The sequence below is a fragment of the Caretta caretta genome, chromosome 18 (assembly GCF_965140235.1).
Source record: "Caretta caretta isolate rCarCar2 chromosome 18, rCarCar1.hap1, whole genome shotgun sequence".
NCBI classification, from domain to species: Eukaryota; Metazoa; Chordata; order Testudines; family Cheloniidae; genus Caretta; species Caretta caretta.
The window spans coordinates 13206352-13219611 of record NC_134223.1 but is presented as its reverse complement, the minus strand read 5'-3'; the positions used below and the strand labels follow the sequence as shown (position 1 = coordinate 13219611).

The 13260-nt window shown below is 42.4% G+C and overlaps 1 protein-coding gene across 6 annotated transcripts in view; it reads right to left on the bottom strand.

The window, feature by feature from the left end:
• Positions 1 to 17: 17 nt before the first annotated feature.
• Positions 18 to 13260, bottom strand: part of LOC125624204 (beta-catenin-interacting protein 1) — a 162157-nt gene continuing 148914 nt past the window's right edge. For all 6 annotated transcript variants that reach the window (XM_048824590.2, XM_048824592.2, XM_048824591.2 and 3 more), the window contains 8 exons: positions 12084 to 12241; positions 10914 to 11062; positions 9028 to 9254; positions 8401 to 8571; positions 8061 to 8206; positions 6222 to 6357; positions 3830 to 4014; positions 18 to 2496 (listed from right to left, as the gene is read on the bottom strand). In XM_048824590.2, coding sequence (XP_048680547.1) covers positions 2305 to 2496; positions 3830 to 4014; positions 6222 to 6357; positions 8061 to 8206; positions 8401 to 8571; positions 9028 to 9254; positions 10914 to 11062; positions 12084 to 12241 — 1364 coding nt within the window. In that variant the 3' untranslated portion in view covers positions 18 to 2304. The remainder of the gene's footprint in view (positions 2497 to 3829; positions 4015 to 6221; positions 6358 to 8060; positions 8207 to 8400; positions 8572 to 9027; positions 9255 to 10913; positions 11063 to 12083; positions 12242 to 13260) is intronic.

The following is a 13260-nucleotide window of genomic DNA, read 5'->3' as shown; positions in this document are numbered from 1 at the left end:
AAAGCATAGCAAGCAGATTTTAGAACCAGAAATTTATTGTAGCTTAGACTTTTTGGACTGACTTATTACCAATATACAGATCTGAAAAGTTACATCCACACTGGCTACAAACTGCATCAGAAAGTTTACAGCCTTTCAGCACTAGCATTCAATCATGATCAGTTTTAGTCTAAAATACAGCAGCTACAGTATATGGAAGAATAAGTCTTCTACACATTGACATTAACACAGGACAACTGTCAGACATAAGTTAAAAGTTCCCCAGTTTACTTAAAACTAATAGTTATGTTACCACATAAAAGTAGTCAAACCCATTTCCCCATTTTAGAAATCTAAAATTTTACATTAAAAAACAGTAAGTAGATTGTGTGGGTTCTCTCCCCTGCTTTCAGGTCCATTATTGTAAAAGGCACTCCAGAGTCAAGTCTTTACCCCAGATAAACCCACACGTAGGTCCTGTTTCACACCCTGGGAGGCAAGATGTGTAGTAGGTAAGAATAGGTCTGCTCTGAAAAGATATAGAAAGTAACTGGGTCTACTTTCCCTTCAGTTGTTCACACCCATTGCTCTCTACCCTTCCCCCCAACCCCCACCTTTATACCTGCTCAAGGAACAACTGGAAACTATTCAACATTTGCCACTACTGGGGTGGAAGCTGAGCCACTAACCTGTTTTAATCCATGTACACAAACAGATTACATGCAATATCAAAATCTGGAACTCTGCTACTATAATGAGTGAATGGAGTTCTAATTTCACATTGCAAGCAAATCAAGTTACCTTTTAACCCACCTCCAAATGTTAAATTGACTAAGCAGATATACATAAGACAAGGCTCTGAATAAGACCAAAAGTATTAAATAGAGAACAAGACCTGCCTTACGAAAAATCTAGCACTCACCACCATGGGGTCATAACTTACTTTTCGTACCGTTCAGCCATTCCTTTAAGTAAGTAGTCGTTTGCACTTCCAAGTTAGAGGTCTTTGATCAGAAAATCAGCCTGCCATGTCTTGGAACAATAATCTTAACTCAGTTTACAAGGTTTGCTGGTTGGATAATATATGCCATAATTTCATCAGCAGGAAAACAGATTTACTAAGTGTAAACAAAAGGTTTAAATACACCAACAGTCCAGATTACTGTACAAGGAGCTACAGGGACTAAGCAAGAGTGTGTTGAATAGGAATGATGCCAACTATGCCCACCCATGCCCTAAATCAGAAAAGTTCACAACCCAAAAAATAAAATCCCTATCTAGACTGGTAGCCAAGGTGCATGTGTACACAGGTCTCAGACGCTTCAGTTACCATTATTACAAACAACTGAATAACTTGCCCTGCCAGCAATGCGACCAGCAAGCATCAGCCTTGGACTACAACCAGCCCCACTCTAATTAACAGAATATCAATAGCAAACTTACTTGCTCTACATCCAGGCAGTATTTCTTCCTCTCAATTTAGTAATCCTTACACTGAAATAAGCGAAGGATCAAAACTTAAACTGTAGTAGGCTGTACAGTTGAAATTCTGAAAAACCTTTACAGTTGCAAGCTTGTCTGTTCTCTCCATAAAACAAAGTGGGGAGGAGGGGAAGAAAGTAACAGCAGGGCTGGAGTGAACACAGCAGTCGAGGCCAATGACACTGCATTATTAATACATCTACACTAGATAACTGTGCCTGTGCTCCTGCTGCAATAGTTACGCAACTTGTATTATTTCATGCTTCATGATTTTTACCTTAGCATGTTTTAAACCCCAGTCCCTGTTTTCACTACCACAAATGACATAATTCAATATATTTACAAAATATTCAAAGAGAGTCATTCTACATATTAACCTCATTCTGCCACTTTACACATGCACTAGTTTGGGGGAAAAAATTCACCAAGCTGAAATAAACAACTTTACCCTTTGTCAACAAGTGACCTTTGCATCTTTCAGAAAGAATAAGATGAATCAAGCCAAAGTTGTTTCACCCGGGGGGGGGGGGGGGAGGAAGTGTCCAGAAACTCATGTGCAATGGCTACACATCTGTAGAGTCACTTAGCTGAGATGACATGAAGAAAAAAGTGCAAGGTGATTCCTCACATAGTGTAAAAAATCCAGTCACTGAGGGACAGGTGAGGGAGGAGAGGTGCTACCTACAGTTCTAGAGACAGTATTAGGAACTAGCCAATATAACACACATATTGGGATGTGTTGGTTGGCTCTACTGGCCAAAATGACTTTTTTACACCATGGATCCTTGATGGAGAGGGTTACGGTGAAGTCTTCTAGAGCAAAAACAAAGGGAACAGCTGGAATCAATAGCTGAGTGTAGAGTCATCCCATTCCAGCTGTTGCTGTCTGTTAACATTCTGTTGGTCCTCTTCCCGCTCCCCTTCCTCCTCCTCACTGCTTTCAGACTCTGCGCTAGTGATATCATCATCTTCCTCTCCATCTTCACTTTCTTCTTCCTCCTCCTCCTCCTCACTGCTGTGCTGGTCCTCATATGTCTGTCAGACACAAATTAGCCATTGACTTTTCTAGCTGCCTACAGGCTCCTATCCTTTTATACGCTACCTTCATTGGGAGTTGTGAATGCTCAATACTCAGCTGGCTATTGTCAAAAGTAAAGTGGCTCTGAAGTAGTTCTGAGATTTCAGAAAGTTACTAGCCAGTCTTGTCCCTGTTTAGTATAAATACATTCCCAAAGGTCATCCAGTGCTTTGAAGAGAGTACTATTGAAATAGGATCCTTTGGTGTGAACATAGCAGCAGCATTAGTGGTTTAAAGTGTCCCTGCTCTCCCCACCCCCCCCCTTTTTTTTTTAAATATCAAAAAGTATCAGAAGTTAACTGAAGTAGAAATGATCCCAAAAACTAACTGCATCAAACCAGGACGACAGCAAGAATAACTCAATGGAAAAAGCTGATGTGGTGGGGGTTTATTGTAAGGAATATACTGAAGGAGCCAGTGATATTTATTTACAGTCTGGCACAACACACAGTTATTTTTTGAGCAGTTTATTGCCATCAAGCCACACCCAACAGATCACAAGAAACATGGCTGCTCCTCACACAACGTACAGTCAACCTGTGGCACTCTCTGCTAGAGGTTGTTGTGAAGGCCAAGACTATACCAGGGTTCAAACAATAACCAGGTAAGTTCATGGAGGATAAGTCCATCAATGGCTATTAGCCAGAATGGGCAGGGATGGTGTCCCTAGCCTCTGTTTGCCAGAAGCTGGGAATGGGTGACAGGGGATGGATCACTTGATGATGACCTGTTCTGTTCATTCCCTCTGGGGCACCTGGCATTGGCCACTGTTGGAGGACAGGATACTGGGCTAGATGGACCTTTGGTCTGACCCAGTATAGCAGTTCTTATGTTCTCTTTCTGAGGAATGGATTCAAATTTTCCCTGTGGCATTAAACTTGTTGTGGCAGTACCCCCTTTCCAGATCTGTACTGCTCTGACAGTCATGCATGTTTGACAGATTGGAAAGCACTATTTGTAAAAAAGGATAAAGGATTCTGTCTACTCTGCAAGAAAAGGTGTGATTGTATTACTAGTGGGCATACCTAGGCTAGCTTTAATCTAGCTAGCACAGGTAACAGCCGTAGCGTGGACGCAGTGGCACAGGCTTCAGCACAGACTAGCAACAGTTACATACAAACGTCCCCAGCAGGCTTTTTGTTCTGATTACTAGGCTGTGCTGAAGCCTGTGCAACCATGTCCACACTATTACATGTGCTTCCTAGCTTAAAGCTAGCCTAGGTATGCCCACCAGTAATACACTCACTCCATCAATTGCAATGTAACATAATCCTGGGACACAAGCCTTACCTCCATAGGATTCACAGTAATCGTCAAGGCAGAGTCATCCCAATCCATCTCATTTTCCTTTCCAGTATCCTGGTCACGCATTGTTCTCTGATGCGCAGCTCGGATTCGGAACACACCCAGAATAATCATGAAAACCAGGAAACTGACACACACGACAATGACAACAGTAGCAGTACTTGGAACAACTGTGACAAGAAAAAGGGAGTTTAACAATAATCATACTAATACCACAGTACTTACAATTTTTTCAAATATCAACCCCATATTACAGATGAGTAAACTGAGGCAAATTTATCCACAATCACAGAATAAACCAGTAGGAAACCAAGGACAAAAACAGACAGTCCTGGCTCCCAGTCCTCTGGTGAGATTGCTAAACTAGTAAGTTTCTTTATTGGTGGCACAGTCCAATGGGCTGGATTCATACCTTGCTCAGGTAAGAAGTGAAGAGTTTGGTGCTATCAATCTAGTCTGATGAAGGAATGTTGACAAAATAAATGCAGTTTCACTAGGGTTAGCAGCATCTGCTCAGGAGCCAGAGGCATGCCAGTACTTACAGGCCTAGGACCAAGCTGCATGGCAGAACAGAACCAGGCCTATTATGCTCAACTGGTGCTTTTATATAGATACTGAAATCAGACAAACAGGGACTATGAGGAATAAGTATAATTGCATCAATCTGAAAGAAGATCAGCCACCAATTAAAAATTTACTATGAAGGCTCCTTTCTTCAAAGCCTATTGCTTTCCTCCCACATGCACCACTGGAACATTAAACAATTCACACCAAGTTAAAACATAGTGGAGGAATGGCAGATTTCCTCAATGGAATAACGAGATAACTGGCTCTGTGGATGAGGGGAAAGCAGGGGACATATTATTCCTTGACTTTGGCAAAGCTTTTGACACAGTCTCCCACAGTATTCTTGCCAACAAGTTAAAATAGTATGGGCTGGATGAATGGACTATAAGGTGGATAGAGAGCTGGTTAGATCGTTGGGCTCAACAGGTAGTGATCAATGGCTCCATGTCTAGTTGGCAGCCGGTATCAAGTGGAGTGCCCAGAGGGTCGGTCCTGGGGCTGGTTTTGTTAAATACCTTCATTAATGATCTGGAGGATGGTGTGGACTGCACCCTCAGCAAGTTTGCAGATGACACTAAACTGGGAGGAGAGGTAGATACGCTGGAGGGTAGGGATAGGATACAGAGGGCCCTAGACAAATTGGAGGATTGGGCCAAAAGAAATCTGATGAGCTTCAACAAGGACAAGTGCAGAGTCCTGCACTTAGGACAGAAGAATCCCATGCACTGCTACAGACTAGGGACCGAATGGCTAGGCAGCAGTTCTGCAGAAAAGGACCTGGGGTTACAGTAGACAAGAAGCTGGATATGAGTCAACAGTGTGCCCTTGTTGCCAAGGCGGCCAATGGCATTTTGGGATGTATAAGTAGGGGCACTGCCAGCAGATCAAGGGATGTGATCGTTCCCCTCTATTAGACATTGGTGAGGCCTCCTCTGGAGTACTGTGTCCAGTTTTGGGCCCCACACTACAAGGATGTGGAAAAACTGGAAAATGTCCAGCGGAGGGCAACAAAAATGATTAGGGGACTGGAACACATGAGTTATGAGAAGAGGCTGAGAGAACTGGGATTGTTTAGTCTGCGGAAGAGAAGAATGAGGGGGGATTTGATAGCTGCTTTCAACTACCTGAAAGGGGGTTCTAAAGAGGATGGAGCTAGACTGTTCTCAGTGGTAGCAGATGACAGAACGAGGAGTAGTGGTCTCAAGTTGCAGTGGGGGAGGTTTAGGTTGGATATTAGGAAATACTTTTTCACTAGGAGGGTGGTGAAGCACTGGAATGCATTACCTAGGGAGGTGGTGGAATCTCCTTCCTTTGAAGTTTTTAAGGTCAGGCTTGACAAAGCCCTGGCTGGGATGATTTAGTTGGGGATCAGTCCTACTTTGAGCAGGGGGTTGGACTAGATGACGTCCTGAGGTCCCTTCCAACCCTGATATTCTATGAATAAAAAGTCATACTGTTCAGAGAAATCCGTTCCCCAGTTCCTTTATGTAGGTCCTTATACAGCACCCACTGCAGTGTTCTGTATTCCAAAATTACCAAGTCAGGAAGGGCTGGACTTTGTTTCTGTCATTAGATTGGCATTTTCTAGATCTCTAGCAGGCTGTTCCCTCCTGAGTGGAGAGCAGAACAGGACTTCGCATTTTAGAGAGCATTGAAGTTAATAGCTGTGTAGATTATTAGTTTAATTTGCTGGCTGTCTCTGGAAAGGCACCCCAAGAAACTCCAACCCTCTGCAACAAGAAGCCACACAGTCGGGCCCCCAGTTTAAAAAAAAAAAATCAACTGGAGTTAAGTGACTGACCGTCCTTACCTGAAAAGGGGTGGGGGTTAGCTAGGTTGTGACCAGAGAGGTCAACAAACGTGTGATGCACTGGATGAACAAACTGTGGTTGCATAGCTATATGATTTGCATGGTCAACTGGGTTAGCTGTATGGATAACATTCACCTGAAAACAAAAAGGAAAAAATAAGGTAGGGAAATAAAGCAGCTTGTTTATGCACTTGGTTCAAGTAGATGGGATCCAGTTCCTGTGTGTCAGTATCTATCCCCCTCAAAACAAAATACAACACAACACCAACCAGCACAGATCTGTCACAGGCCCACCCCCTATCCAACCCCCCTGCTCCCCACCCCCTTACCATGCTGCTCAGAGCAGCAGGAGCTCACAGCCCCACCACCTGGCTGGAGCCAGCCGTCGGCAGCGGCAGGCCAGAGCACTGGCAGTGCAGCAAGCTGAGGGTGTGGGGGAGGGAGGACAGCAGGGGAGGGTTCAGGGGCTAGCCTCCCGGGCCAGGGGCTGGGCTGGACAGTCTCGCAGGCTGGATGTGGCCCGCAGGCCGTAGTTTGCCCAATTCTGGTGTAGGATCACCTTCAGTTAACAGCAATGGGTAAACAGCAGGTCACAGACAAAACACTGAGACACTCAGATTCTTTGGAACTCCAGAGACGATTTGAAAAACCGTTTAACAGAGGTTCTGAAGAGCTGGTTCATTAAGTTAGGCTCAGCTACAAGTTCAGCACATTTCATGTTTTGGTGAGCTTCCCTTTCCTCTCCACCAATGCATTGCTAAGCGTATCCTTCTCTGTAATGGGGAGTAGTGACTAGACAGATGTGGTGCATGGCCAGCTGCACAATAGGAAGAGGGGAAATATAGTAAATGACAAGGAAGCATTTCCAAGGACGGCATTTCCAGTTTGCTGAATTGTAAAGATCCTGGATCAAAGTTTACAGTACTTCCTCAGGAAGCATAGCCATGTTAGCTACTCATGCAATTTCTGCTCCTCGATGGGGAAAGGGAAGTGGGGGATGGTTATCAAATGCTGGCTAGTCAGAATTAACTGCACTGTCCTCACATTGGCTGATTTTTAAAAGTGCAGCTTATGAAATTCAAGTTTACAATGGACAGATATACAGATATGCAACAATGGCTCTCAGTACAACAATAACTTCATGTTGCAGCAAATATCAAGATCATCATCACTCAGAGGACCTATTGATGAATTTTGGTGTATATTTACACTGAGGGTTAGTTAACCTCGATGTTCACATCAACAGCCGGACTCATTAATTCATATTCTTCTATAGATACTGTGTGGCTTTAAGCTTCTTTCCCAGTGTAAACATGGAGGGCAATAATAATTTTTATTTCAAGTAGTTCCTCCTGTCACTCAGGATTAGTCTTCCTGGTAACCTCTGTGTCATGCAAGCAAGACAGTAGTAAGCCCCATTGCAAGAAAAAAATAGAGTAATTTACAGAATCACAGAAATTAGAGTTGGAAAAGACTTCTCAAGTCCATTTCCTTAGGGCCAATGCAGTACTGTTCCCAACAGTCCATTTTCTAGTGTCCCACCTCCCCATCCAGCCTCTTCCCCACTTACTCCCCTTAACTGCATTCCATATAGTAGGATACACACGGAGTCCCAACTCCATATGATCTGGTTTGTGCATCACTTGGAGTTGGAATCAGTGAAGGCAACTTTCAGATTGACAACCCATTAAAACATAGCTTAACACACCCTAGTCTACTCTGATGACGTAATATTTAGAAAGCAGAGATCCAACCAGTTACTGATCAATTTCTTGAAGCATTAACTTTCATCTATGCAGGCTCTGACCACTTTCAAAGGGATGAGATTAGATCACATACCTCCACCTTAAATTCATTGCTGACATAGCGACCATTAAGCTCAGAACAGACCAACTTGAACTTTCGGTCAAACAGGGAGACAGTGTGCCAGTTTCTGTAGCGTATCCAGTGCAAAACCTCCTCATAGCTGGCCATAGTATCAACACCTGGGAGGATAAAAAAGACCCAGCTACTTGTCAGAACTACAGACTTGGGGTTTTGGGGTGGGGGAAGGAGATGGGACAGGACAAAGTTTTCATTCACTTAAATATTTCACTTAGTAAGCACACAAATACACAGTTTCTGTTCTCATTTGCCTCAAACCCTTCCCAGCACAAGGCCAAAGGTGGCAACCCCTTACCTGTGATGATCATGCCAAGGTTGGAGCTGCTCATCTCAATGCCCTTCTGCTGTAACTGTGTCATGTCAACCTCGAGGCTTTCCTGCTCCTGATTTAGCTCCTCTCCTAGCACTGTGACCTCACATGTATCCAAGTTGTGCATGATTTCCTCTGATACCAAAGATTCTTGGACTGAAGGAGGACATGGAAGCCAAAGAAATAAGCAGAAAGGCCAAAGGCAAAGTGGAAGGAGTTGTCGTAAGCAGCTATAATTCTTCCCTTCTGACTAGGTACGATGGATTTGACCATGAAGAATGATCTAGGTGTAAGACTGAATTCTCATTTAAGAAACCACACCCAAAAAGCATTCTCTCCCTTGGAGAAGAAACAGTCTAAGACTGTTCTCACTTCTGACTGAAGTTCTGCAGGCCCAGGGGAAAAACAGTATGCCCACCCTCTCACCCAGCCCTGCCTTCCCACTCTCTTCCTGCTACATCAAAAAGACAGTATCATGAAGAATTTGACACCTACCCCCTCTGTTCTGTGCTACAGTGGGGATATCCACACATGGAGGGCCATCCCCACACTGCAGAGAATTTGCAGGACGGGGACAGATTCCACAATCAGGTTAGTAATCAAGTTTGTTACCTGTAGGATCCTCATCTCCCTCTCCTTCTGGTTCCACCTCCCGAGTGATGGTGCTGATTATGCGAAGCTCAGGGAAGAGAGAAACTCCCTCTGGACTCTCAAACTCTGAGGCAGAACGGGCAAAATGGTTGATGCCACTCAAGCTGATCTTGGGTTCCTCAGGCTGCAAGACCATTATATACCCATCCACAAAGGGAATGGCAATGCAGGCTTCTTCATTGAAACACCTACAAAAGATACAACGGCTGTTTGTTTAAGTGTGCAAGACAGGCTTAAAGGAGAGGCAGTTATGCACTTCAGTGGCAATTAAATAGTTAAAATACTACAAAACATTTCAACCATTTAATTAAATCCCATATAAATAAGCTCTGTCTCAGACCCAAGGGTCCTATAATAAATCCATCAATTGTGTTGGAAATGTAGATCACCACTACCACCCCCTCAAAGGGAACAATGTTAAAATGAATTTTTGCTCATAGAGAACATTTTGCCCCATTTTCTGGGCTATGACTAACATCCAGAGATTATGCCACTAGGTAAGGCTGCAATACTGGAGAAGTCCTCACAGTGCACACTTGCAATGATCACGACCAAGATTGCCCAACGAGGAAAAATAAAAATCAAACCAGACATTAAGGAAATAACTAACCAGAAATAAATTGAGTAGAAATATAAATAAGACTCGAAATGATGGGTGACATGCCTATTAACACGGCCTGGAGAACTTTGGTCATTAAAGTGGCCAAATGATGCTTTTTTGTTTCATGAAAATACAGATGGATTTAGATGCCTAACCACATAATGGTTCATAATTCACAATTTCATATGCTCTGATGCAAACCCAGGAGAAACTTTTGTTTGTGAAGATTTTTTACACCGGAGCATTCCAAGTTTTATTTTGGGATACTGAGTACGTTCAAACCCAAAACTTGGGTAGGAAGCCAGGAAAATGCATACCCAATGAGAAACATCCCATGAACTACTGTAAAGCAACAATGCCAATGCCAAGAGCTCTGTTTAAGTGTCCAAACAGCATAGCAGTTCCTTTCAATAAACCATCTCATACAGATGCTTCTAGACAGCCACTAGCTGAATCAATGGCCTATAGATTACCAGCATACTCAGAAATATTGTGCATTCTTGTCACCATGAAAAGTCCTGAAGAATGACAGAATACATCCAAAATAGCCTTTTCCTTTTTTTTTTTTTTTTTTTTAAGTTACCATTTTCCAGCCTGACTTTGCCCACCCCCCCTCTGATCAGTGTCTTCAAAGTCATCTGAAACCAGTCTGGAGAAGTTCTGACAGCAATGCTAACAAATATGCAATAGCTCAAGGCACTTAAGGCTGCTGTTCACAGCAAAAAGATTCTCTCCCAAAACACTATTCCAGAAGTTTCATTTGACTTAAGCGGGAACTGCAGGTGCCTAACACCTCTTTTAAAAAAAAAAAAAAGTCACACCACTTGTTTAGGTACCTAGATACAGATTTGGGCACTTAAATTTGAACACTTTGGCCATAATCAGCATCAAATATCTTACTTTACATCTAGAACAACATTTATTGATCCCTGGATCAGATCCCCCCAAAATGTTACAATACCACTGATATCTAATCAACAGTCCCAAGAAACAGATCAGGATTTTTATGTAACAGAACAAATTTGGTATTGGTAACTGTTCTAAGGGCTGATTCAAAGCCCTCTTTAATCACTGGAAGATTCCCTTTCACCTCAGTACTCAAGGCTCATGAACAAAGCCTTCACAAGTAAAGGTCTGCATTAGTGACCATGTCAATGGCATTGCACTAAAGAATTTTTTTCTAGTTTATTTCTCCAAGTCCCCAATATCCTTATGTATAGATGCATTTTTCTGCACTAGGACATACTTGACATTGCTGGTGATTTTGAGCCTCCGGATTCCAGGTGTTGGGAACTGGCGGGAATTCAGGTAGGAAATATGTTGCATGGCTTTGTCAAACCTGTCAATATCATCCCCTTCCAAGGTCAATGTTGACTGGCTGGGATTCACATTAATCTGAAACCATTCCAAAGAGCAGAAGAAAAATCAAAAAAAGAGATCCAAGTACCAATGTGCTAGAATAATTAAGCCAAAAAGCTCAGCACTGCTTAAACTATTAAGCACTGAGATAATTAGCATTTGTATTCAAAGCAGAAAGAATCATTAGTCACTGGCTTTACAACTCAGTTTAACTTCCCCAATTAGCCTAAAAGTTTAAGTCAAACATTTACAGTATTTCATTATCCAAGAAAAATTCCAGGAATTTGGAACAATGTTGTCACTCTAGTCATCCGAAAGAGATATAGCTAACAAGTCAGGAAAAAGTAGCCTTGTTCTCACAGGCCTTGCTACTGAAATAAAATACCTATGCATAAATGAGACCTATTATGTTAAGTTGTTTTGTTAGGCTCCATACATATGCGCTTATGCATCTATTTGCATTCTCAAAGGCCACTAGAGGCCAAGCCTACACTAGAAAACTTTTGCTGGTTTATTAATATCACTAGGGGTGTGATTTTTTTTAAACTGCATCTCTATACCACTAACAGTCTTAGTGAAAGGCAGCTATCCTAGCACAAAAATGCTTTAGTTGGTATAGATTATTTCATTTGAGGAACTGGTATAAGATATACTGGAGAAAAAACACTCTTGCTTTTATAAGCTGCATCTATAATATAGCTATTTGGAAAATCTTTACCAGGTCAAGTACATGCTTTCTTAGGGCTAGTCTACACTAGAAAGTTAGGTTGACCAAATACATCACTCAGGGGTATGAAAAATTCACAGCCCAGAGCAATGTTGTTAAGCCAACCTATGCCCCACTGAAGACAGTGCTAGGTCAACAGAAGAATTCTTCCATTGACCTGGTGACCAAACCTCTCGGAGAGGTGGGTTTACTCCACCAACAGAAGAACCCTTCTGTACTCCAGCAGTGGTGCTGCAGAGCCGTAGCTGTGCCGCTGTAGCATTTCTAGTATAGATAAACCCTTAGTAAATCACAGCAGGTGCATTTCACTTCATCCATATGCACATTTACCTTCATGCCTTTGCCAATGCCGTCTGCAATTTGCAAATCTAATCCTTCCTTGCAGGTATAGAGGCAGTCTATCACCTTCTTGTTCTCCAGTTTACCAGACCGGATCATTAATCCGGCCAGATTGCCTCGGAAAAACTGAGCCATGTGGAGTTCGCCACCTTTATAAAGAGAAGGGGGAAAAAATCTTTATAGACCTTAAACCTTTTCTTTTTATCATCAAATGTGCTTTATTTTACCATTATGTATTCACATGCAAGTTAGTTTATATCCATTCTGGGTATTAAACTTGTGATCATGTTCAAGCACAGTGAAAGAATTAAACAGTTCATCATGCATATGGCCCTCAAAACAGACACGTATGGCCATCCTGAACTGTGAAGCAGAGGCTAGTGTTTCCATCACAAATGTTACTTTTGCCTATACAGCGACGTGGTGTACTTAAAGAAGACCATAGACAGAGCTTATGAGCTCTCTGATGAGACTTTAACCCTAGTGCTGAAATGGTATCTCCTATTGGTCATTAACGCTAGAAAATCAGGAGACACCTATCAGGACAGGAGAAAGTGCAACAAAGTACAATTTATGCTAAACCAAGAACCTGAAGTGTTGCATACATTTTAAACCAGAAGGGATTGTTACAATGATCCAGTCTGCCTAACACAGAGCACAGAATTTCACTTAGTAACTCTTATTTCAAGTTCATCATTGATTGAGCTAGAGTGCAGTTTCAGAAAGACATCCAAGTGATAGAAAAATCCACTGCAGCCCTCAGTAAGTGGTTCCAATAGTTTCCCTCATTTAAAAGTTTCCCTCACTTCCAGACTGAATTTGCCTAGCTCCAACTTCCAGCCCTTGGATCTTGTTATGCTTTTGTTTGCCAAGTTAAAAGTAAGCTATCAGAAATCTTCTCATGTATGTACTTCTACGGCATTCAAGGCAGTTCCAGACCTTACACAAATATTAAGTACCTAAATGTATTCTCTTAGAAATATGTAGTAAATTAAATCTCAAACCAAGACATGAAACCCAGAGAACCACTGAAACTATGTAGAACAATAAAACATTGCAACGTCAGCCAAATGGGAAGAAAAGCTGGTATTTCTGTTGGCTCCAACTGACATTTTTACAGACTTCTGGTCAAGTGAGTACTCCACTGGGAATTCTAGGTGTTATCAAG